The sequence below is a fragment of the Fukomys damarensis genome, unplaced genomic scaffold (assembly GCF_012274545.1).
Source record: "Fukomys damarensis isolate Sample0158 unplaced genomic scaffold, DMR_v1.0_HiC HiC_scaffold_3, whole genome shotgun sequence".
In the NCBI taxonomy this organism is placed as follows: Eukaryota; Metazoa; Chordata; class Mammalia; order Rodentia; family Bathyergidae; genus Fukomys; species Fukomys damarensis.
The window spans coordinates 46,198,402-46,225,520 of NW_022900915.1; the positions used below are offsets into that span (position 1 = coordinate 46,198,402).

The 27,119-nt window shown below is 40.3% G+C and overlaps 2 protein-coding genes across 2 annotated transcripts; one reads left to right on the forward strand and one right to left on the reverse strand.

Moving 5' to 3' along the window:
• The first annotated feature begins 4,356 nt into the window (after window positions 1–4,356).
• LOC104858203 (olfactory receptor 2M3) lies at window positions 4,357–5,292 on the forward strand. Its single transcript, XM_010618293.1, has one exon. The coding sequence runs from the start codon at window positions 4,357–4,359 to the stop codon at window positions 5,290–5,292; it is 936 nt and encodes a 311-aa protein (XP_010616595.1).
• Window positions 5,293–21,728: 16,436 nt separating this feature from the next.
• LOC104858204 (olfactory receptor 2T29) lies at window positions 21,729–22,691 on the reverse strand. Its single transcript, XM_010618294.1, has one exon. It carries the CDS (start codon window positions 22,689–22,691, stop codon window positions 21,729–21,731), a length of 963 nt encoding a protein of 320 aa, XP_010616596.1.
• Window positions 22,692–27,119: the final 4,428 nt, after the last annotated feature.

Here is a 27,119-nt window from a genome sequence, read left to right on the forward strand (position 1 = left end):
TGTTAAAAAGAGAGTTAAAATGGAGCCCTAATATGTGAATAAAGCAGGAGCTAAAAGCAAACCTAGGTACTTTGTATTATTCATCAATAAAATAGCTTCTTTTAGATCTTAAATGTGGAGTTACGTTTTCAAGTTTGAAAGTAAATTATATGAAGCCGCTGGAGAAAACGTGGATGACAGCACAGAGAGTTGTAAGTGCAGACAAGGGACTGGTTCCCTGGAGGATTTAGAAATTGAATCACACGTGACTCACTAACATTGTGCTGTGCAGACTTTCACACAAATTTAAACATTGTCAGCTGTACTGCACCGAGCATGTCTCACTGGAGACATGGCAAAGGTAAGGCCGGTATTCTAAAATACTTAGATGTTGTAGGCATTCTGGAGTTCAACCAGAGAATGTGGTGGCACATTTTATTTAAGAGTTATGTATTAGGAATTTTGATATTTTAAATTTCTCCAGATAGTCACGTGTTTTGCCATGTTGATGTGCAGTTCATTCTTTACGTTCTTTAATAGAGTGAAATGTTTCTTCTGTTTCTTATATTTTAAGCCTAAGTGAATTAATGCTGTAAGATGCCTACTGAAGTAACTGGATTATTAACAGTGATACGAATGTGGCTACTCAGGAAGCACCGTGAGAAGCTCCCTCGGGCCTGGTCCCTCTTCACACTTTCCACCTGACGACTCCCTGTGTGTAAACTGCCCTTGTTTAAGAGCATGCAAGGAAAGGGCATAGCTTAGCCATAGAAACCAGCAACTGAAGAATGAAAATGGAAAATTTCCCCAAGTATTTGGCAAGAGTGGAGTATACTGTGAAATTATCCAAAAGTAAAGGAGACTATATTTGAATAGCAATATTAATAGCACTTTAAGATATTTATATGATGAAACACTGATGAGGGATTATAAGAATTAAGTTACTCCTTTAAGACGACCTGGTGAGGGATGAAGAAACATTTTTTTTTTTTAACTGTAGAGACATTCTCAGTAGGCTGGTGATGCACTGTTGTCTGAAGGCTTCTGGTATGTGCTATCCATGCAGGACAGGGATAGAAACCATGTCTTCTCTGAGGTCAATGTGTGCAGAGTTTGATAAGTACAGGATCGAGAAAGAAACAGAGTAAGGTGTGTGAGTGTGAGTGTGAGTGTGAGTGTGTGTTAGTGTGCACGCATGCTCTATAGGAACTGGAATGAGATGCGATACGCGGAGTCAAAGGTCTATAGAAAAGCAATGTTTTAAATAAGGAAGCCTTCTGAGAAAGCTCACTCTTGGGGGATGTGGAGCTCTTTAAGATCAGTGGGGTCTGGTGGCACAAGCCTGTAAGGCCAGCAAGTGGGAGGCTGAGACAAGGGTGCTGTAAGTTTGAGGCCAGTTTGGGGTATGTAGTGAGACCCGGGAGGGAGGGGGCAGAAGATGGGGGGAGGAGACAGAGAAGAAGGGGAGAGAGGAAGACAAAGAGGAGGTGGAGATAGGAGGAAAACACTAGAGAGACAGAGAGAGAGAGAGAGAGAGAGAGAGAAATGGGAACCTATAAGATCCATAAGAAGTCTGCAGAGTCAGAGTGAAAACAGAGCAAATGACCTAAAATACACAGATACTTGCACAACTTCCCGAAATATATCACAAACAACCAGTGAGTAGACACAAGTCTGTTCTGTAGAAAACCTGAGCCACAGGTGCTCCTGCAGGTAGGAGTGAGGAATCCATTGGGGTTTTGGGAAAACCCAAGTAACACAGTGGGTGGACTGAAGAACAGGATTAACTTACCCACAGTCTCAGGGGTGCAGATGTGAAGGCTCTTTGCTCTGGGGCACCTTCGAGCCTTTCTGAAGGGCACTAACCTTTCTTGTGGACATGTGTGGAATGTTTTATTTGTAGGCATGCATTTCATGATTGTCAAAGTTTTGGCGTGGTTTGTTTAGCAGGCCATTTTTATCTCTAACATTATGCCAAGTTTTGTTTTGTTTTGTTGTTTTAAAACCTTGAAGGCCAGAGTTTGACGGAGGAGTGTTGTGCACCTCGGCAGAGGTGGGGACTCAGTGATCCAAATCAGCGTCTTATCATTGCTTCTATCTTATTCACCCCTCCCTCACCCCTTCCTCCTCCAGCTTCTGTACAGTTCCAACATTTGTTCTTTCAAAACAAACTGTCCCTTCAGTAACCTGCCACCACATTACGTCCAATTTGCCTTTTCCTCCAAATATCACTGTACTGAGTGTTGTGCCCTCTAATTAATCAAAGTAGAGTGAGTGATTTAGATAATGTAATCACATTATTTCAATGTGTTTTGAACCAATACATTAAAGACTATTCACCCATACTAGAAGGGATTTAATAAAATTCATGACATAGCAGACTTGTGATTAGATCAATACAAAACAAACAGAGCAATGAAGCACATTATCATAGACCCAGAGCTCAAACTCCTGTGCTTCCTCTTCATTTATGATATCTGTAGCTGAAGGCATTCGTGTGAGTTTGAGGGGGAATTTAACCCAGGGCCCGACACAGCTGAGGGAGGTGGTACTCTACTGCTGATCTACACCCCAGACGTATTATGTGTCAATGAAAAATAAGTATGAGAAAGTGCAGTTACTGAGGAGAAAATACAATTAGCAATGTTATAAAAGGGAAGACAATGTATGTATATATGTATATGTATACATAAACAAGCAGCACAGGTTATTCTTATCCACACAACAGAAGCTTAGCTTATTGCTAAATAATGGAACTGCAAAGAAATAGCTTATAGAGCAGGTAGAGCTAATTAGGAAGTGAAAATGTAATGACCTATAATTGGAATGCGGGTTTGTTCACAGAATTGTGATGATTGAACAAATAAATAATCAGAGAACATAAATCTTATGTTTGAAATGTGGCACAGGAGGAGAAATAAAGGAAGTGAATTATTTGTCCCATGGAAATAGAGGAACAAAAATGAAATAAAAGAATAAAAAATGCTACTTTTAACCAAAGAAATATTCATTTGTAGAATTGGTGCTGAGGACAAACACAGGTCTAGCAGACACTGAGCATGAGCCCTAGCAGTGGGATGCACCCCAGCCCCTGAGATGCTCTTATGAAGTTCTGTGGAAGGAAATCGAAGTTTCTATCAAAGACAATGCTCCATAGGTAAAGTAAAACAGGCTTTATTGCCTCTGATACAATTTAATTTTAAAGAATTATACAAACTAAGTAGATAATGTTTTAAATACTTTATGATTTGATTTAATCTCTGTAACTCTTTATCTTATAGACATGATACACATCCACATAGAGAGAGCATAAAGTGAAGCTCAGAAACTCTCACAATCCCCTAAGATCATGCAGGAAATAATCTGTAGAAGCTTAAATTAGGTTCCTCTGGATCCAGAATCTTTAGTAAAATCTGGTGCACCAGGTTGTCTCAGGGACACACTTAATGTTTAGTTCTAAATGAAAAGAAACGTCTTGGTGACTAAGGACTAGTAGAAACTTCTGTCAGTTAATACACTTCTTATGTTGGTATCTCAAATTCCTGTTTACCTAACATTTGACTAAACAGGTCTTGTTTTACTTCATTCCTTCTTTAATTTGCTCTGAATCATCATTTTATTATCATTTTTGTGTGTTGTGTTCAGTTCCATAGAAAATGGAGCAAAGTCGTCGAATGCCCAGAAATGCAGGAGTGCTGTCGTGATATTAGTGTAGTTATGCATAAATTATCTGCTCGTTACCTATCTGTCACGGTTTGTTCGAGGCTGGCCCTGGGCTAAGTGCTGAGCTGACGGAGCCCCTCACCTTGTCACTGGCTTGGTCCACTGGAAGTGTCACAGGTGACTCCTGGGCGGAGCAAGGGTGCAGCAGGCACGGCGGCAGTGCCCCTCTGCACTGACTCTTGGCCAGATTTCCTGCTTCCTGAAAGCATGGACTGAGAAGCTTTCCACTTCTATGCCCTTGTAAAATAAAGATTCTCATTAAAGGAAGCCAGCTGTGGGCTGAAAACACTGGAAACTGACTCAAAGTAAACCTTTTCTTCTATTAGTTTTGTTTGTCTCCTACAAGAAAGGAGCCTGCTTAACACTCAAGTGGACTTGTCATGAAAACTACGTTACATGACTTTGATAAAACACACAGGGTTTACTATGAAAGTGGCTTTTCTTGCTAGGTATGTAACTTGACAATCTCATATCAAGCTAAAAATATTTATTCTTTCACATACACAAAAAAATAATCCGTGAACCAGAGTAACAGGTTTCCTGCCCATACTCAATTTTATTGGCATGTGCATATAGTCATGAAATCTTTAATATTTCCACGATATATCCTTTCCACTTCTTATAAGTTGTATCTGCACAGTGAAATCATTGACCATGGGCTGGGAGAATCAGACCTTCAACTCGGACTTCATCCTGCTGGGAATCTTCGATCACAGCCCTTTCCACACCTTCCTCTTCACCCTGGTCCTGGCCATCTTCACAGTGGCCTGCGTGGGGAACACAGTCATGGTCCTGCTCATCCTTCTGGACGCCCAGCTGCACACGCCCATGTACTTCCTCCTCAGCCAGCTCTCCCTCATGGACCTCATGCTGGTCTGTACCACTGTCCCCAAGATGGCGGTCAACTTTCTGTCTGGCAGGAAATCCATCTCGCTGGCAGGCTGTGGGACCCAGATCTTCCTCTATGTGTCCCTGATTGGAGCTGAGTGTTTCCTGTTGGCTGCAATGGCCTATGACCTCTATGTAGCCATCTGCCACCCTTTAAGGTACCAGGTGCTCATGAGCCAGAAACTCTGTGCCATCATGGCGGCTTCCTCCTGGATTCTTGCCTCCTTCGATGGTATAATTGATGTTGCATTTGTACTGACCTTCTCCTATTGTAGATCGAGAGAAATAGCCCAATTTTTCTGTGATGTCCCTGCCCTGTTGACTCTTTCATGTACAGACACCAAAACATTTGAAAGGATGATATTTGTCTGCTGTGTGATTATGCTCCTCTTCCCTGTTGTAACCATCAGTGCTTCCTACACTCGTGTTCTGGCTGTCATGCAGATGGGATCTGGCGAGGGTCGCAGAAAAGCTTTTGCCACCTGCTCCTCCCATCTGATGGTGGTGGGCATGTACTTTGGAGCAGCGATTTTCAATTACATGCGGCCCACGTCTGAGCAGTCACCCACCCAGAACAAGATGGTGTCTGCCTTCTACACCATCCTCACACCCATGCTGAATCCCCTCATCTACAGCCTGCGCAACAGGGAAGTCAGCAGAGCCTTCATGATGCTGGTAGGGAAGGTAAAATCTGCCCCTTGAGATGGACCATTGTCTTTAATCTTTATTTTTTAATATATCTTATGTTTCAATTTAAATTCATCTCCAATTAACTCTAGCACTTACTATTTTCTCATCATCATAGGTTTATAGTAATCATGTAAAATTAAGAAAGTGAACAGCTATATTATCTATTCCATTATACATTATTTTTGGCTCATTTGATTTTAGTTATAAGCCAGTATTTGTTGCAATAAAAAATACATGTCATTCTTAATACTATGAAAGGGATTTTACCATCATAGTACCCTATTGTTTGATTACATAGATTAAACATTTTACCATACAATTTTAATTTTGACAAAAATTGTTTATATTGAGTACAATGTGACTTATTTTGTGAAAGCTAACAAAGTATTAATTATTAACATGGATATATTTTTAAGGTCAGTGTGAAAATGACTGTAACTTTATTTAATGGAGAATATAGAAACATGTATTTCAGGCTGTGGCATAATGTAGTTATTTTGCAGTAAACTCTGCCCTTCAAGGCCCCAAAGAAGTAAGAACCTCTCATTTATTTAGTTCCACACCAGGCATTTATGTTGTACACAAAAGACCAAAATATTAATAAGTATTCACTGAATGTAAACTATAAACCCAGAATTTTTCTAATTTGTTTGTGTGATGAATGAGCTGAATCTGGAGTAAATAAACATATTTAAATTGATTCCTTAATTCATGATGTTATCTGTTTTTAATTGAAAACTTTGTTTCTTGATATCTGTATATTTTCTCTACATTTCACTTATAATATTTCCATAGTTTTGTTATGGCATTTACATGAGATTAAATACAATTGAGATAAAACTTATATTTTTTATCAGGAAAATAGTTATAGTCTAATAAGAATATCAACTGACCTCTTAAAACTCCAGTTATTGTGTTTTATTTTTTTGTATAATTACCATAAGTAGAGTCTTCCAATTCGTGTATTGTTACCATTTGAATGAGGCACAGCCCTGACCTGGTGGAGCTGGGTCCTCAGTGCAGGGTCTCAGAAGTCTGCTACCTTGCTCTTGGCTGGCTCTGTAGATCCACACGAAGCTCCGGTCATCTTCTACATGCCATGGGTTGGCACCAGAATAATTTATTTGCAGCTGCATGAACGTGGCACTTTGTCTCTTCAAGGAGAGAAGGAGAGTTTCTCTGATCTCCAAGAATTCCTCAGTTCTCTGTAAGCCCTGGCTGCTGATTAGATCCAGGCAAACCCATGAATGTCTCTCTGTGGATGGCTTAATGTCAGCCCAGTGTGTATCTCAGTTTCTTCTGAGAAGTCGCTGTATCCTCAGCAAACTCTGGACCTGTTCATGGAAGTAGAACAGGAAGATGTAGATCAGGCGGACAGCTTGACCTGCTTCCTTTCAGGGATACCAAATGCTTCACGGATCAGATCCAGGAAACCCTCCGTGGGAAGCTGCCGTGCACATTGCTGGCAAGTCTCTGCTGCTATCCCCATAAAATCCTAAAGATTGATGGCATTGCCTCCACTAGAAAAGCATTGCAATCTTTAAACCTTCTGTTTAATGTAGCAACACATAGTATGAAGTTTGATTCTACTCCTCTGATCTATCATTCTCCAATTTTCTATAAAATTTGGATTTGCATTCAACACAGTGAAAAATACTTTATAACAGTGATGGTTGTGGGTTTCTCCTCCTCTCTACTTTTCAGCTCTAGTAGGTTCTAAAAACAAACCCTACCCCTGTGTGACTCTCAGCGTCAGCAAACAGTAAAAACCAATGTCTGAATAGTGAAGGGATGCCCAACACACTATTATAACTTTAGTAAATGCACATCTACAATTCAGTCAAATTTTATTTATCTAATTGCTTCAAAATATTTTGTAGAATTTCAAGTCAATTACAGTTAAATAGATGTCTATGTATTTGGACCAAAAAGATAAACACAATGATGACCTGACAAGCATAATAATAAATACCACATTAGTACTTATAAAATAGTGAAAACATGTGTGTTTATTTAAAATTTTTGCTTAATAAATGATTAGTATTAATAAATATGATGATATTTTCATACACAGAAAATAAATAAAGATTGTAAGCAATATAGCCTAAATTTTTTACGTGGTACTTATAATGTAAAATTATCAGAAACATCACAGGTAATATATAGATGTTTAGAGTTTAAAATATACTCAGAGTCTGTACAAATGGAATGAATACCTCCAGTACTCATGTACAATGAACAGCGATAGGAGTGTTGTGACCATAACATTTTTGAAACTTTAAAATCACATGTGGAGGGCTGGGTATTTAGCTCAGTGCTGAAGCCACCTACCTCAAAAGAGCAAGGACCTGAGTTTGATCCCCATTACCAAAATTTGTTTTTTAAATCACATATGGAAAACTTTTCCAGAGTTATGCCTGGATAAGTACGGAAAACTAGAGGACACCTGCAGCCTCATCGGCCTCAACTGTGAGCACAAAGGAGAAAGGCTGCACTCAGTGGTGATGGCATATTGCAGGGTCTAGAGAAGTGAGGACACCTGAGTTTCAGGTGTTTACCAGAGCAGCTATTGATGATATGGGAAAGGAGATCAATCTGTGTCACTTTGACTGTTTGTGCCCCTGATTGGGTGAAAAAAGGTGAGAGGAGCCAGACTCGGGACACCTGCTCTGCCTACTAAGAGGCAAGATCCTCTGGCTCCCTGACTGTTAAAGTGACTCTGTGTCTCTGTCATTCACCCTCATTTGCCCCCAGCCCAGGGAGAACAAAGTAGCAGGTCCAGGTCCACAACAAGTGGATCCTGGGTGGGGAAAGTGTGAGGGAGCTGGCTCCATAAAGGCGTCCCCCCAGTGAGGGGCCTGGGCCTGGGGTCAGCTACAGTAAGTAATATGAAATAGAAGAGTTCCCTTATAGAAGGAAATGTAAAATAAAATAAAACATGTAATTAACATAAATGAAAAATTATTAAGATGTATGTATTAAGAGATTAAGATTAATGTTTTGAGTTTTTTGAAAATGTATACATATCATTAAGGAAAAATAAAAACCAAGTCAAGAAATAATTTCATGAAATGTACTACACATTTACTGGACATAAATATACACATAATTGAAATACAGTAGTAGGAGGAATTAAGCAAATGTTTTTAAAAGATTAAACAATGGGTAGGCTGTAGTTGATACTGAAAGAATCAGCAATGAGAATGTATCAATAAAAAAAAAACTGAAATTCACAGCTAAGCGAATAAGCCTCAACTAAGAAAGTAAGTATCACAGATGAAGTCACAGATTCAAAGGCTGTACACAAATGAGAGGTGGACCTCACAAGCACAGGATGATCCGGTCCTATGTCCACCCAGGTAGAACGCAAGCCATTTCTGTCCACCATGGGTGACTGCAGACTGCAGGGCTGCAGCATTCCTACATGACCCATGACAGGTTCTGATCTACTCAACCCTACAATGATGGAGAGAAGAAAAACTTAGAGTTAAAGAGACCGAGATACCAGGAGCCAGGATGACCAATGCTTGTGCAAGCAAAGTGGAACAAACAAAGACCCTGAACACCCAGAGCAGTCAGTATTTATTGGTGATGTTGTCTAGTTAGATTGTAGTAAAGGGGCTCTGTGAGAGGGCCTGTAGCTGCTGTGGACATATTACCAATGCAGGCAAGGCTTTAAAAGAATAGACAAAGCATTCTTGAATTTGGAACAGAAGAGACAAAATATAGGGTTGTGGGTAATAGTCAAACTTGTCTTTTTGTAAAAGATCGTAACTCTGGGAATAGAATTTTGCTTCCAGTCACTCTGACCTCTGCACATAGGCTTCAACCAGACTCGCTTCTGAAAACAAGCCAATTGTGGGGTTAACACTTCAACCTGCACTGCTCATAGCCTGCTTAGGGCATAATCCATGGGGTGGTTTCTCATACTGGGGTCTTGTTGCAGCAAACAGACATAAGGCTCACTAAGTACATATTGCAAAATCCAAGCCATAATATGAATACTTCTATCATGTTTCTGATTACTTCTTTGAGTATTTTTTTCTCATTAAGTTTATTGGTATGTTTTAGGTATACAGTACCGTTACATTCTTCACTGGGATCTTGTAAACTTACATTACAGGTCTTGGTTCTCATTTTCCCCCAGACCCCTGCCCTCCTTTCGCCCCCTCACAGTTGCCTGCCTGGACCTCCTTTAGGACCTGGAGCTTGCCAGGCAGGTGCTGTGCTGCTGAGCTAAATAAGCAGTTTAGTGCCATATAGTTCCCATGCTATATTAGTCACCAGTGTGAAGTGCAAGATTCAGTGTGTTTTTAGAATATTCTCAGTGGTTTCAATAATCAACATGATTTCACAGCATTTCCTTACTTTCTAAAAAATGCTTTCTTGTTAATATCATCCTTTATTTTACAGTACCAGTCTTACACAGATATTAATCTACATTCCATGTACCTAAATTTGAGGGCTTTAGATACTTGTTAATGAAATTGTGCAGTATTTAGCGTTATGTACCTGGTTTCTCTTCCTTACCAGGTTTTCCACATGTATCTATCATACATGCATCAGACCTCAAAAATCACATATTCCTTCATATTGTTTAAATATTGTTCTTTAATTCATACACATTGATGGACATTTTCTTTGGGATCATATCTGTCATCAAAATGTGTTTATTAATATATAGCTAGCAAAGGAGGGAGGCTGGGTTAGGAGGACTGCCACAAATTTGAGGTCTGCCCAGGGTACATAGTGAGTCCAGCTTGAACTATGCAGAAAGACCCTGTCTTTTTTTTTTGAAAGATTTTGCCTATTTTTAAATTTTTAATTGAGATTATTGGTACATTTTAGGTATACAGTACTGTTACATTCATTATTGAGACCTTGTACCTTTACATGACAGGTTTTGGTTCTAATTTTTCCCTTTGTCCCTGCCCTCCCTTCAAATATAGAAGATCCTGTCTTAAAACAAAAAACAAAAACATAAACCCTGGAGATGTATGTGTGAATAACTTTTTTGTAAAATATATTTTTATAAAATCTTTGTTGACTATCTAGAAGCGGGATTAATTTGTGGTGACTCTACATGAAACTTTTTAAAAAATCATCAAAATTTTCAGAAAATAATTTGTATTTTCTTTGTTGTTGTTTTGTTTGTTCACTTGCTTTTGGAAGTACGGGGGATTGAACCCCCGTCCTCACACTTGCTAAGCAAAGTGGTCTGCCAGTGACCTACAACTCTAACCTCTTATTCAGTCATTTGGCTAATAGAAATATAAATAGTTAGAAAAAGGTAATTAAATAAGTATGTGTATGTAAATGTTTATACTTTTTGCAGTAGCCAAAAAACGAAGTAGAAATAATCTGATTCAATTAATAAATGGATAAAATTGGTAACACATACTTATTGCAGAATGAGCTATTATACTTGCATGGCTGGGGAAAAGTACTTAAGGCTGGGTAACTCATAAAGATGATAAATTCATTTTGATAGTTTTGAGGCTCGAGGCTGGGAAGTTGAAGATCATTACATCAACTCGTTCACTGCCTGGTAACTGCCTTTCTCAATGAACTAATATGCCAAAATAATCTTGTTTTCTAAATTAGTAGTTTGCACTAATACAACTCCTAAGTACTTCAGGAGTCCAATTCTCCCTCACACGTGTGTCCTCCTCCGCGTTCCTCCTGCCTCTCCCTGGACTTCCGACCTTGGTTCTGGGTCACATCCTCACCCTCCTTTGGGTGCCGCCCCTCCCGGGCTCCTGCCCGCTGTGTTCCATGCTCCTGGGTCCTGCGCCCTCCTCTGTTTTGACTTCCTCCACGTCCCGGTGGAGCATGAACTTCAGTATGTCCTGAAGAGGACGCAGAGGATGGAAGCACTTGAGACCCTGCGTGTATGAGGATGACTCCTTTTCATCTCCCCATTTGATGAGAGTTGGCAAGGTGTAGACTGTGGGCTCCCATCCTCATCCCAGTGCTCAGCCCACATCCTGAAAGTCTCCGACCAGTCAGAAATTCTACCCAGACTCCCAAGTTAATAATTAGTGTGTGAACTATTTTTCACCACTTGAACCTTTTAAACTGTCAATTTATAATTACTCGTAATTTCACAATTATGTCCTGATGCGGCTCCCTTCATCAGTTTGGAAGATCAATAATCATTCAGCCTTGGAGTGCAAGTCTTTTAATTTCAGAATTTTTGATTTCTGTCCATAATCTCTCCCTCCCTTTCTACTATTTCATATCTTTTCTTCTTGAGAATTCCCTTTACTTATTATTATTATTATTACTATACTCCTAAAATGAACTGAATTTCATTATCTTTTCCACTTTCTTCTATATTTATATTTTATTCCATTTCATATCCCTGTCGTCATAATTTAGCTCTTAGACTAAGCAGTTTTAATATACTGATCTTTTTACAAGTTTAATTTGATATTTGCTCTCGGTTTTTACCTCTCTGAACTGATTCCTCACAGCTCCCTTTTGAAAGAGCTACTTTATTTTTTCCATTCCATTTGTTTTTGTTTTGTTTTGCTTTTCCTATTTACTTGTTTTGATTTCTGACTGTAGAAGTTGTCTTCAAAAGTGTAGTCATCCCTGGCTTTCACTCTTGGGCAGGTCTGTGGAGGAGAACATGTTTGATCGGGGGCCCTCTGCGTGGAAATGCAGCCAAGTGATGTGCACTGGGGGACGTCCCAGCCTGGGGTCTCTGTGTGTAATGTGTAGTGGGGTCTGTGTCCTCTAACAGCAGCCAGCATATGGGCTGCTGCCTTCTGAGGACCAGTGTGAGGAACTGAGCCAGGAATCCTACGATGGACTGTGGGGTATCCACAGAAACCCACAGTGACATGCACTGTGATAACCAACCCGATTCTTTTATGTTCCTTAATGCCAGTTTGTACCTGTGCTTAAACAAAGTGCTTGTGCTTCAACAAAGCACCCAAAAATCTTGCATCCTGCTTGGCTGAAAAGTCCCTGCAGTTGCAGGATGTTTTATAGATCACCTAGTGTGTGTGAAACTTCCTTCTGGCCCCACTAACCTGGCACGGTTCTACTTTTGTAAAATTCTGCCTGCTCTCCCCTGAGCACCCCCAACTGCAAGCATGATTTAAAAGGATACATCAAACTGCTTCCCTTTGCCCAGGAAACTTTCTGGGCAGCAGCCCCTCCTCAACCGCCATCTATACCAAAGGGCTGCAATCTGGTACAGAGTGTGTGCATCTCTGTTGTTCAAACTCAGTCATCCACAACAGCTGGAGACCAGCAAGATGGTGGCAAAGGGTGGAATAGCCTCACCCTGGTCACTCCCATCTGTGGCAGCAAACTATAGGGAAGGTGGCCCCTGAGATGTTCCCGGGCCTGGTAGTCACTGTCTACAGTGAAGGGACCGCAGACAAACGTGAGAATCCCTCCAAATTTTCCGGAGCTCGTTGGGTATGGCAAGGATCCTTCCCTGCCCCTCCTAAAGTCGGAATGCTCACTGAGGTGGCTCCCTTGTCTGGTCTGGTCTGCTCCGGCTGTACCCAGCCCGTTTGGTAAGTCTCTGGGGGTAAGTTTAGAATGTCTTTAACATCTCAATGATTGCTGTACACATGAACGAACGGATGAATGAATGAAGTATGAACGTCAATAAGCAGTGCGAATGACAGATTGCTTTATGTATGTCCCGTGACAAAAGGGGGACTCGCCCAGAGTTGTGGGAGGAGATTAGGGTAGCACTGTGGTACTGTGGATGTATCGAAGAAAGGCCAAGAAGGCGTTCTTGTGAAGAGATAAATACACCCTAAAGCCCAGGCGGTCCTTACAGTGGCTGAGAGGCCCTGGGCCAGTTAACTGGGTGAGTGGTTCCTCCCACAGAGAAACAAACCCTCCCTTTGCCTGTGGCTTCATCTTTCAAGGGTGCACCACATAAACACTAAGGCCTTTGTCCAGACTCCCCCACATTTCCTGAACACTTAGATCTGTCTTCTTTCTCCAAATTGTGGCTGGCCTCTTGCTGCTTGCCCTCCCTGGACAGCTTTCCCATCTGTCTTATTCTCCCAAACATTATCTCTTCTGTGCCTCACGTGTCATATTTTGGGACAGACCTCACTGGTTTGAACAGGGCCAAATTCTCTATCTTGCAGGACAATGCCCTGGGCATTCTTCTCTGAACCTGAGGCCAACTGCTTGGCATAAGACTAGTGCCTTTCAGCTTTGGGATCCGCCTGATTTGAGTTTCATTGTCAAGTCCATCTCTTTTGTCAGCTTTCTGCCCTCTCAGTGTTCTTCTCGTGGCCAGGCTCAGGAGAATATTTAATTTAGCTGGTTCTTACTCATCTGCTTTCTATTGACTTCCCTCTTGGGCTGTCCCTGCCCATGCCTGTCAGTGCTTTCCCTCTTGGGTTTCTGACTCCTTAAACCAAGTTTTGAGGACATCCTCTGACCACTGGTGGCTTTGTTGTGCTAAGGGCATGTTTCCCCCTCCTTTTGAATCTTGAACCCTGTCGACCTAGCAGTGGAGGCCATCCTATGACCCTTACAGGAGGAAGCATTTTGGAGCCTCTTCGCATTTCTCCAGTGGAAACAGCAGTGGCATCTGAGCCTTCAACATTGATACAGGGGTCCTGGCGCCTCCCAAGGCTAGCAGAAACTCTTAATGGAGACTCTTCTTCAAGCTCCCAGTCAATGCACTGTCAGGCCCCTCTTGCAGCTCTGATTCTTGAGTATCTCCTACCTGCCCTGAGTCTCTGTAACATGGGGATATCATCTTTATAAACTGTAATACTCCTGGTATTCATGACCACCCTCATTCTCAAGGATGGTGAGAAAGGGAAAAAGATCATTGTACCAGCTACCTTGGGAAGAAAACTAGCTCAGCAGCTGCACTCCACTACCCACCTGGGAAAAAAAAAACTGACTAATCTCTTGCCTGCCTAATTTTTCATCTTTGGTCTCTGTGATGCAGTTTTCTTAACGACCATGTGGTGCCCACAGTGTGCTCAAATGAATGTCATGCAAGGTAGAAAGAGGGAAACGGGGGTCAGGTTAAGTGGGATAAGCCCAAGAGAACATTGGGAAATGAAATTCTCTGTGCTAAAGTTTCCTACAGTGTGGTACAGGCACTTATTAGTGATGATAGGCCCATTCTTGGGGTGCATGGAAACATAGGAACAAAAAGAGGACCTGGACAAGTAGTAGCCAAGAAGCATTTGCAGACTGTCCCCAGGAATGGGCTTCTGATTAGTATAGGATCAGATAATTGACCAACTTTTGTGTCAGTAGTACCAGTCAGTAGGTAGAGCCTTGGGGATAGAATGGAAGCTCCATTGTACATACAGGCCTCTGAGTTGAGGACAGGTAGAATGGATACATTGAACACTTAAAACTACTATTCAAATTGATTTTAGAGACTGTTGAGAACTGGCTCAACCTTCCTTTGGCCCTCCTTCATGCGCATTGTACTTCTTACAAAGCTAGGTATACTTCTTTTGAGATTATGTCTGGCTGACCTCTGCTTCAAGGACCCCATTTTGTCAGAATTAAGTAATAAATCCCTGTTAATGTATTTACAGGCACTTCAACAGGTCCAGGAAAAAGTCCTTTTAAGGTACGAGAGGACTTACCATTTCCTCGTGTGAGTCCAACCCACTCATTCCAGCCTGGAGACTTGGGGCTGATAAAGAGCTTTACCCAGGAAGGACTAAATCTGCAGTAGTAGAGGCCACATCTCATTGTCCTTACAACACCCTCCACCATCGAAGTGACTGGAATCCTCACCTGGATTCATCTCACCCGAGTAAAGGCCTCCCCAGAACTGTGGACACTCAATCCAGGACTTGTGCCACTTAAGACTGAAGAGACTAAAATGATTCTCCTACTCTGCTTGATTTGCCCATGTTACTGCTGGGATACTTATAAAGGTTCAGACCCTGGGTTTAGGTTCCTTCTGCCTTCTACTGAGGTGGTACTATAAAACAAGAGGGCCAGTGATCTCACTGCAAAGAAAGGAAAACCTGATTGCCCTTAAAAAATATTTCTACTATACAAACCAATCAAAAGTTGTCAGACAAGGGTCTGGGGGTTTGCTTCAGTGGCTCTGCTGCCTACCTTGAAAGCACTAGGTCCCCAGTTCCATTCCTGGTACCACACACACACACACACACACACACACACACACACGGGGTCCCAAGTTCAATCCTCAGTGCAAAACAAAGCAAAACAAACAAAAACCTTCCAGATAAGGGATTAATTAAACAGCCAATGGGATCATTATGAAAACCCTAATAGCTGGTGGAGTATTCCAGGTGACTGGAAAACATGGATTGGGGCACTGGTGGGACCCTCTTTAAAATATTTATGTTAGTGGGCTGGAGATTTAGCTCAGTGGTTCAGTGGCCTGCCTTGCAAGCGCAAGGACCCGAGTTCAATCCCTGGTACCCCGCCAAAAAAATTTTTATGTTACTGACAATTGGCCCATCTTCTTAATCTGGTTTATGTGGCTTGTGTCACAACACACAGAGGCTATAAGACAAGAGTCGTAGCAACTCATGATGATTTCAGACTCAGGGGTTTATACTTAGGCCAGTCAATGTAAGCCTTTTCTGTTTTTGTTTGTCTGTTTTTGTTTTGTTTTGTTTGTTTTTGTTGTTGTTGTTTTTGTTTTTTGTTGTTTTTCTTTTGGTACCAGGGATTGAACTCGGGTCCTTGTGCTTGCAAGGCAGGGCCCTGAACCACTGAGCTAAATCCCGGCCCTAATGTAAGCCTGTTGCTGAGAGTTAAAGAATAGACTTGGATCAAAAACAAAACGAAATGAAAGGGGAATTTTGTCTCCATGGCTCAAGCTGGATTTACTACAGGAAAATTCCCTCCTTGAAATGTTCTTTGTTCAACATGTCCGGGTCTGTCCTGCCTCATGTATGTCTGAGCTCAGGGATGTTTTTGCCTCTAGAAGTTTTGTTATTTCACCAGAATTCAAATGAGATATAAACTGCATATTTTAAATTGCCCCATAAACATGTTGCCAGTGTCATATGTGAGCCATTACTATGACAGAGCCCACCTGCTAACAAACATTCTAACTCTGTAACCGCGAATGTGTGTCAGATGTGCTTTATCTGTAACCCCACCCCCCAAACAGCATAGTGTTTTTTTCTTTTCTTTTTTTATTAAAGATTGCAAACATATATGACCAGAAATGAAGAAACTTAATAAAAATTTCAAATATACATATATAGATCAGCAAAAAAGGATATGATATAAACAAAAATGTATGCAACACAGACTGATAATCCATTTATTTAAGTATATTTATGATAAAATTTACTTAAAATTAATATTTGTTATCAGTAGAAAACAGGTATAAAGATATATTGGTAACATAGCAAAATTTGTCTTAAGAAATTTCCAACCAAACAAGTTGTAGTGACAGAAAAGGAAGTTTGCAGAAAGCAGAGATGAGAGAGGAAAATGACAGATGGACCTTAATACTTTTCATATTACTATATATACATATTTCATAAATTTCAAATAAAAAAGCAAAGAAACTGAGAACCAAAATAACTCATCAATTTGGTAGACCAACATATAAATACAAAGAATAATGTGTTGATAAATTTTAAAAATATGAAATGTAAAGTCTGGGATTTAGCTCAGTAGTGCTGCACCTGCCTAACCGGAGCAATGTACTGAGTTTAATCCCCAGCACCAGGGAAAGAAAAAGAAAAAAATTAAAAAGGAAAGGAGCATATGTGCTTTCTAACATACTCAATAGATTGAAAATGAATTATTTGTTATCTCTTCTCTGGAATTGTTCTCTTAACAAGGATGTAGTGGCCTTCTTTGTCTCTTTTAATCAGTTTAGGTTTGAAATTTACTTTGTCTGTGAATAATATTGTTACCCCTGCTTTTTTCTGGGCTCCTGTTCAAACAGCATAGTCTTATTTGCAGAGCACTGAAACAGGGCCACTCTGCAGAGTGTGAATGTAGACTGTCCCACCCATATAAATAGAGCTTTACTTTGTCTCCTTGGCTCCTGTGTGCTTTCCATTCTTCTGAACTAGCAGCAGCAAACTAATTCAAGTAAATAGAGAGTTTATGTTTCAATATCAGTGGAAGCTCCACCAGATCAAAGCACCAGAGAAGGCTCATTTAACCTGAACAGAAATTTCCATCTAAATTTGTACCTAATTTCTGTAAGCCTCCTTTATACTATGTGAACCCCATTTTCCAACACTCTCTTGGATTTAAGGAGGGTTCTGATTCCACAAAGTCATAAGTAAAAAATAACAGAGAACTCACAAGGCATTTACTTTATTTTTACTGTTATTTTTAATGAAATTCAAAATATCCTTTACTTTATTGTGACTAAAGAATGATTATGATGGCTTTTCACATTTGTAATTAGATGGAGATTGAATAAATTAGAGAGTTACCTGTCTCCAGGAATCAACATCCCCACAACCTTGGCACACAGACTTCCTGAGGAACCTCAGTCTGGGGCTTTATCTTCTCCAATGTACAAATAAGTGAAAGCCACAGCACAAAACACTCAAGTAGAGTTACCTCTTTATACTCAGATGGGGTTTGTCATATCACTTGTGAAATTCAGGGATTCTCCTGTCCTGAGCACCAGGCACACTGCAGGGGAGTCCCCTCCCTTTGGCTGGTGTGGCTGAATTCAGAGCTGCATTCTCTTCTAGAAGGTGCAGGTCATATTAGTTGTGCTTCTGAAGAAATAATATGTCATTTTCAAATTTCAATCCTTCAAGTAGCATGCTTATCTTAGCAAATGAAATTGGAATACTTATGTGCCCTCAAAATACTAATGCATTTGTACAATTATTTTCAACAGGATCACATGTAAAACCATAAGGGTAAACAATAAGATATAAATTACAGTTTCATATAAACCCACCTGCACACCAATATTATGGAGAGGAGCCCATGAAGACTGTGAATATCATGATTGACCCAGATGGCAGGAGTACTACAGGAGACGGGATGAGAGACTCCACCAGGCCAGACAGCCAGGCTACAAGGGCCAGCATCCATTAGAGTGGTCAGTGCGCGAAGGTGTGGAACATAGGATGAAGATGGTGACAGAGATGTTAAAGGCCACGACTGGTGGCAGTGGAGGGATTAGTAATAAAAATGAGCATGAGTTTAGAAACAAAGACCAACCCAGCAGAATAAGCTGACAGCCAAGTTAGTGTATAAAGACAGTGACATCCTGGAAGAGAACTGAGTCTGTCCTGGCCCCTCAGGTGTATCAAAGAACAGAGACAAAGACCAACCCAGCAGAATAAGCTGACAGCCAAGTTAGTGTATAAGACAGTGACATCCTGGAAGAGAACTGAGTCTGTCCTGGCCCCTCAGGTGTATCAAAGAACAGGAGGCCAGCAGAGAAGTTATGATGGTCCTCTCTCACATCAAGGTTAGGATCTAATGTTAGGCAAGATTTCATACAAAAATTTGGAAAGGCTATATTGTCGTTGTAGAGGAGACAAGCCGTAGCCTTACATAATCAGAAACAATCTCTGTTTTATGAGTCTATATTGTTTAATCCCAATAAAATTTTTAATATGCTACATTCAAGATCACATTCACCTCTATTATCAAACATCGCAATACAGCCATGTGAAACCCTAACACAGTCCCCTCAGCATGCTGCCTTACGTACATATTTCCTCCAGGTTGTACTTTTGCACGTTTATATAATATATAATTGTATGCAATTAAATGTCAAGAATACCTTTCCTTTTTCATTCATCCCAGAAGCAGCAGATATGGTTTTGCATTACTTGGTGATTTTAATGAGAATGCATGGGTGAAGATTACATCAATACAAAGGCACCCATTCTCACTACACTCTGGTCAAAGGGAGTTTGAACCTTCTGTCAGATTCTGAGCATGTGTAAACAATTTGTCATAGAAGACATATTTTTTTTTATATAAGGCAAACCTAGAATGGATAAGTAGCTCTTTAAGGAAAGTAATTTACATTGAGTAAACAAACTTTAAAAATCTTGATAAATATTCTCACCTAAGAAATATCTATAACCCATTGGGCATAAATATAAATAACAATGAATTAAAATACCTAAAAACTACAAATGGACCAAAGGAAAAGTTTATGAAATTTGATATTTCTTGAAGCATTTGCTTCATGCACAGAGAAAAATAGTTTTGCAGAGGTTTTCGCTAAATAATACTAACCTAGTCACTGGATTTATCAAACAAGGTGCAAAACATTCAGCTTCTCTCTTCTTAGAAAGCTAAAGTTGTTCAGAGGCTATTAATTTGAAAATAAATGAGTTGTTCATTTGAAAATTAGGTTTTGAATGTGGCAAAGAAATTAAAAAACTTGTGGGATAATTACAGGATTCATTCTCTTCAGTATGAAGTTCATAGGAAAACCCTGATTGCACAGAAAATATTACAGATAATCATCAACTGAAATCATACTATATTATGAAGCAAAAGAAACCATTAACAGAATAAAGAGACAGCCCTTGGAATGGGAAAAATGTTACCAGCTATTCCTCAGACAAAGGACTAGTATCTAGAATATATAAAGAACTCAGAAAAGCAGATCCCCCAAATTTAAAGACTCAGTCCAAAAATGGACATCTGAAATGAACAGGTGTTTCTTAAATGCAGAAGTACAAACAGCAAATCAGATTATAAAGAAGTATTATACATCACTGATTATTCATGAAATGAAAATTAAAACAACACTGAGATTCCAACTCATTCCAGGAATAATGCCATCATCAAGAAATTAAGCCATAATAAATTCTGGTAAAGCTGTGGAGAAAAGGAACACTTCTTCCACTTTGGTGAGAGTGTAAATTGGCACAACAATTACAGAAAGCCATATGGACATTCCCAAAAAAAACTAAAAGTAGATGTTCCATTCATCCAGGTTGTGCCCACTAGGTATCTTATCAAAAGATGGAAGCACACCGTACCACAGCAACGTATTTGCACCAAGTTTGCAGCAGTACAATTTGTAATAGCTAAATCTCAGAAAAAGCCCAGATATTCACCAGCAGATGAGTGAATACAGCAAATTCTGTTTTTATATACAACGTAGTATTACACTTCCATAGAGGAATGTGTTTGAATCATTTTAAGGTAAATGGATACACTTTCAGGACATAATTTTAAGTGAAATATATCAGACACACAAGTTCAAAAATATTTTTGTTTTCTGGTGTGAGAAACCCAAGGAGACTAGATATTGAGAATTATGAATAAAGAATATTCAAAGGAGAATGGGAACAAGGGGAAGACAGAGGGAAAGAAAGGAACAGGCATAAAAAGAAAGAATGGAAGGAAACAATGGAAACAAAGTTCTGTAAGTGGAGAGATGAGGCAGTGTTTCAGGGAGTGGGAAAAAAGAATTAAGCTACGTTATGTGCAAATATACAATCCCTAAGATGAAGGTGATCATTCTGAAGAGCAAATGAACATCACAATTTATTTTTTAAAAAGAAATACATTAAAGGCTTAGTTTGACCTCTAAAAACAGTAACACGTGCATAGGTATTTATTCTGTGTCTGTCATGAACCAGGCATTTTGCAATGATGCAGAAATATAAATAAAACAGAGAAGTTTTCTGCTTGACTACAGTAATAGATTTATGACAGAAGAACAGAGGAAATGCATACACGTGCTGATAAATGATGAGGATTAACTTTGGATGACAATAAGTTCTATGAATGAGTAAAGCCATCAGGTTATTAGAATTGAGGAGAGCACCATGGAAGATGTAAAAACCGACCATTCAATGCCAGGGAAGGAGGTGGAACAACAGCTCTGCTGTGAAAGTTGACAAACCTAGAGTCCTGCGCAGTGCCATGGCAGCCAGAGGCCCATGAGCAGGGGTGGTCAGATCTCAGGTGGTCAGCTTAACTCAGGAAACCTCTTCAAGGTACCCTGATTATGCCCTTGAACTGATACTTAGTCTTGTTGTGCAGACACCCTGATTTTTTTTTAAAAATCATGCTCATTTATGAGACATTATCTCAACTAAGTTTCTCAGTTTCTATAGTTCTACTTCATTTGCTTATCTTCTCATGGTTCAGAATGAATATTGCATGCAACTGGCATTTGAACAAATATGTTCCTAAATATGTTCTCATCTGTTAATAAGCTTATGGCAATTTTCTCTAGATGTTCCATCATGTATTTCCTAACAATATGAACAACAATTCTCCTATAGTTAAAGATCAGTGATCAATTTTACAAAACATATCATCAACATAGCACAATTTCACAAGGGCTTTGAATGAACAAAGAGTGCACAGATGGAGATCATTCAGGAACAGAGAAGCAATTCCTCCAAACAGATGAGTGACAGAGAGAACCTCATGATGTGAGAGTCGGAGCAACAACAGCCCCTAAGGTCCTGCAGGTCTAATGTGCAGAGAGAAGGAAGTCAGTGCATGAGCAGATGCCTCCCCTACTTTACCATGTCCTGAATTGCAGGTCTCACACAGCACATTCTCTTCAGAGCTCCCGTGACTTCCTTGTTCCTAAGACTATAGATCAAGGGGTTCAGCACAGGAGTGAGGATTGTGTAAAACCCAGACACCACCATGTCCTTCTCGGGGGTGTGGTAGGAGCTGGGAAGCATGTAGGTGTAGATGGCAGCGCCGTAGAAGAGAAGGACCACGGTCATGTGGGAGGAGCAGGTGGCCAGCGCCTTCTTCCGGCCCTCTGCTGAGTTCATCCTGAGCACGGTGAGGAGGATGGAGGTGTAGGAGCTGGAGATGACTGTCACGGGGATGAGGAGCATGAGGACACAGCACAGGTACATGAGGGTCTCGTAGAGTGAGGTGTCTGAGCAGGAGAGTTTAATCACAGCAGGGACTTCACAGAAGAAGTGATGGATCTCCCTGGATCGGCAGAAGGGGAAGGTCATGGTCACAGGGGTCAGCATGAAGCCGTCCACTGACCCCAAGAACCAGCAGCCAGAGGCCAAGAGGAGACACATCCTGTTGTTCATCAGGATGGGGTAACTCAGGGGACGGCAGATGGCCACGTAGCGGTCATAGGACATGGCTGCCAGGACAAAAAACTCTGAGCCAACTAAGGTCAAGTAGAGGAACATCTGCATCCCACACTCAGGGGCTGAGATCCTGTTCTCACCCATGACCTGGTCCATGAGCACCTTGGGTACAGTGGTGGAAATGTACATCATGTCCATGAGCGACAACTGGCTGATGAAAAAGTACATGGGCGTGTGGAGGCGGGAGTCAGAGCGTATCAGCAGGATCAGGAGTGCATTTCCCGACAAGGCCATCAGGAAAATCAGAAAGAGGACCAGGCACAGCAGAGCTGGGTGTGTGGACTGATGGAAGAGCCCCACCAGGACGAAATCCACCCAAGCAGTGTGGTTGGACCTCCAGGTGGCGTTGTCCATGGGGTTTCACCTGGACCGTGAAGAGAAGTTTTGTGTGAATGTAATGTGATCATCTCAAAGACGGCCTAGTAAGCATGCTTTGGCCTGTGCACCAACCTAACTGAACCAACCTGACACATCCCCACAGGCCTGGGGACCTGATAATTACACACTCATCACCTGGGTCTCAATAAGTAAACACAACAAAAGCTCACAACCATTGGTCAGATTAATTAGTAACTGATAGTGAAGTTCCACACTTCAAGGTTATGAGCTTCTTAATAACACTGGTTTTTCAACAAGTACAGAATATTTACAAAGTCATTGCTCTCTATTGACATAATCAGAAAAATCATTGCAAATAAGAGGACTCAAATTCTTTATTCCTTGAGTTTTCATTAGTGAAGCAAAATAAATCCAATATTTCTATTTTTAAGGCTAGGTATTAAAATACACAGATGTATATTCTATATATGATATGTTTAAAATAACTGAAATATAACTGTGTGAAATTCACCCTGAACATTAGAACTCCCTTTACCCATAGGACCAGGACATTCTGTGAGTACCTATATTTGCATGGAATGATGCTCACATTCCCATGATCAACATGGGACCTTAACACAGGATTGCAACCTGGAGACCTGAAGGGATTTGACCAGTGTCCTGGAAAGTGGCCGGATGTCAGCCACAGCTCAAGCTGGCTCCTACCCTCCTGTCTTCTTTCCACTCTGCCTTAGAGAGAAGGAGAATACTATTTGACTTCAGGTGTATGAGAATTAGCTGAGGCAAAGCAAGAAAAACTCTGAAATGAGTGTAGTCACCAATGAATAAACATGCAAGCTTTAGGTTAACATCTACACTAGATATCCTGAAGAGGCAATCTTAGAGATCACTGTTACTTCTCTTACTTTATGAGAAACATTACTCAGTTTTTTACCTTCATAACTCTTTATACTTTCAGTACTTTGCTATTCAGAGAACTTGGGAAAAAATCTGCAAATAAATAAGTCAAGCATGCAACTCATCTTTTAAAAGGATTTTGGATTTCATAATTTTTCTGTTTATATATTTGCTGATTTTATATAAATGTGCAAGTTTATTTACATAAATGTATTTATATGAACCTATGTTTATAAACAAATATATTAGATGTGCATTACTGTAACCCTGATACTATAGAGTTTCATGGAGAATCCTTTTTTCATCTATAATACATATTTTCTTCCAAGCTAATTTCCATAAACCTTACATTTTGCATTAAATCTCAGAATGAAAGAAATGGAGTTTAGGAGGTCAGTGGTGTTTACCAGACAAGGCTTTGGCTGTTTCGCAGTTGCTATTTGTTTCACTAACTTCTGTAATTAATTTTCTTTGAAAATGGAGAGCAGAGAGGAAAGCTAAGTGACTCTGAAATGCCCCAGCTGCCTGCTCCTCAGGCTTGATGTTCACCACCCGTCTCTAAGTCAGACACTGAAAGCACACTGAGGGCACCTTAGAGCTGATCACACTTCAGGAAGTCACCTACCATATCCAGGGAAACTGTATGCAAATGATATATATATTTGGTACTGGGGATGGAACTCATGACCTTGCACTTGTGAGGCAGGTAGTGGTGACACTGAGCTAAATCCCTGGTCACAAATCAGTTTTAAACAGCCAAAAATAAATCAGAGAAACCAATAGACACAAAATACATCTGGCCTTTCTTAACCAATAAAAGCTTCTTCCTCATGTTGTTTTCTTTAAGACACTAAACATTTCCAATTTTTTATCTCTAACGTGTTAAATATTAAATTCTGAAAATTCTTACCAACAGGAGGGAACAGATTATCCTCTTTCTGGAGAGACTTTAGCAGTGGTGAAGGTGCATGATTGCTTCAACAAAGAACAGCTTTTTTATGATCTTGTAAAAATTTCAGAAACTCACTCAGATACTCAGTTCACTAACAGCACTGTATTCAGAAGTGATGATGCCGCAGGTTACACAGTGAAGCTCAGTTATCAGCACCCACACCCGAGACACAGTGAGGCGATAGATGAGATGATACAAGAAAGAGAGAGAGAAAGAGAGAGAGAGAGAGAGAGAGGATATGATAAAGTTTCCTTCCTATCAAATTCTGCCTCCACTGATAGATGGAGACTGAGCTCTGTGTGCATTTAAAAACTTCCAAAGAAACCCCAGAGAGCACCTGCTGACGTAATCTTCATTTGTGTACAGAGTGGGTTGAGTGCTGAAGTGGTGAGCAGAGGGGAGCAGAAGGTAGATTAGGGTGCTGGTGAGTTGCAAACATCTTTTCTACTCATTGTTCAGGGGAAGTCCGGGTCATGAAGCCACACAACGGTCACTGCAGACACCGGACTGCTCAGGGGCACTGTACCTCTGTCACTCTCAGGGACTGATTAACTGTTCATTCTTCTCTGTCCAACTCCTGAAGTTATACCTACAGAGTTCAGGGAATGTTTAACAGGTGAGATTAGTAATGGTGCTGGAAAGGTGACACTGAACCACTCTTGGAACTTGACATCATTCTGGGCAGGGTTCTAGTGTTTTGCCACATTTCTTCTTCTTCCCCAAGAGCCTGACAGTCCCTTACTTATCTTGTTTTCCCTCATTTCTAATTCAGGTTCTCTGGATATTTGCCTATCTTTGAAGAACTAAACTAAGGAGAGAGCCACATCTAGCCCGATGGTGAGATGCTAAGGAGCAATTCCCCATTCTCTTGGAAACACCACCCTTCCCTTCTAGCCCAACTTGTGTTCAGGCCAAGCCCTGTCAGTTTTGTCAGAGAAGTATAAATACTAGTGAGTCCCATATTCCTTGCGTTACTGTAACCCTCTGATGCTGTGCCCTCTTGGAGTAGAACTGTCACTTTCTTCGTGTAAAACTCAGTCTCAGGAAACAAATACATCCTAGGAGCATCTAAACATAATGGAGAAACATGCATTGGCTTGTTCATAAATGAATGAAAATCAACACTTAGTTCTTCCTGCATTACAGTAAATAAATGCTATAGGAAAGTTTTAATAATAAGGTACATTTTCTTTTCTCCAGAAAAATAAGTGATATAGAAAGCTAGGAAATATCATCAAGAACTAACAGAGCTTGGGCAGCAGATCCAGGGGTGCAGAGCCCTGTCTGCCCCTTGCTCCCACTGCACTCTCTGCCTGTCTCCTGAGCTCCCCTCAGAGGGCCCTGCAGCTGCACCAGCGGGCTGGCAGATGTGCACAGGTTAAGTGTATATAGAAAGCTGGGTGCTGATGTCACCCTGAGTTTTACTGTGCTCTTCACAGGATTGGAGCAAAGTTTCCTGTGAAATTCTCTCTGGACTTTGAAGAAGAAAGTACCTAAGAGAACTGTGGAGGATAATAGATACCTGTCCCATGGTTCTGAAATTCTTCTCATGTACTTTTGAAACTTTTCTTCTTGTAAAATTCACAATTTTGAAAGTTTTGTGATATTATGTTTCTTCTTTGTGAGAGAATCATTTTTGTCTATGTCTTGTATTCTGAGTAACTTCATTAAAGATAAAGATAATGCATTGACCATTGTTATTCTCTTATTATTTAGTTATAAAATTTTGTTTTTATAAAGTAAAGTAATAATCACAAATACCACAATTGTCAATAATATTTGATGAATAAACTATTTAGTCATTGTACAGTAATTGCTTTTTTCATATATATATATATATATATATATATACACACACATGGAAATGGCTTTATAAAATGAAAAAATATGAAGAAAATATATGTATATAAACTACATATATACATGTACATAACTGAAAGTATTTTTGTTTTTCAGATATACAATCTGAGATAAATTCAATCCATATGTCAAGGACAACACCACTAATCAGTGCTGTGCGATGATTCAGTTTGAGATCAAATTCTTTATATCTCCATCTCTCTACTCTATTACTTATTGTACTTCGTGTTGAACTTGATGTAACATATTTGCTTTTTGCTTTAACTGCTAACATGAAATTATAGAAAATTCTAAAACCAAAAATGTTCAATGAGAATCTAAAAATCAAGTGTAATGTACTCACCAGACAGATACCACACGTGGAAAGTCATATTGTGGGAACTTTCAGTCTGCAGCCCAGAGCCGGGGATTTAGCTCAGTGGTTCCAACACCTGCCTCGCAAGCACAAGGACCCGAATCCAACCCTGGTATAAAAGCAAAAACAAAAACAAAACAACAACAACAAAGAGGAGAGGGTAGCCCAGGGGCAGTTGTGTCTCTCACACTGCTGAGGGAATCTGGCCCAGACCCACAGGTTTGGGAGGAGATGTGAAACACTGGGAAACAATAAGTGGAAGCTTGAGTGAATGAGAAGCTATGTGAAACCCAGGGTTATCAGTATTTATTAGATGAGTAAAGTAAATGGACTGATATATACTGGCCCCGAATGAAACACTCCTCAAGAGAACTTTCCC

Coding starts and splice junctions, on each gene's coding strand:
- LOC104858203 (XM_010618293.1), top strand. CDS start 4,357: ATGGGCTGGGAGAATCAGACCTTCAACTCGGACTTCATCCTGCTGGGA.
- LOC104858204 (XM_010618294.1), bottom strand. CDS start 22,691: ATGGACAACGCCACCTGGAGGTCCAACCACACTGCTTGGGTGGATTTC.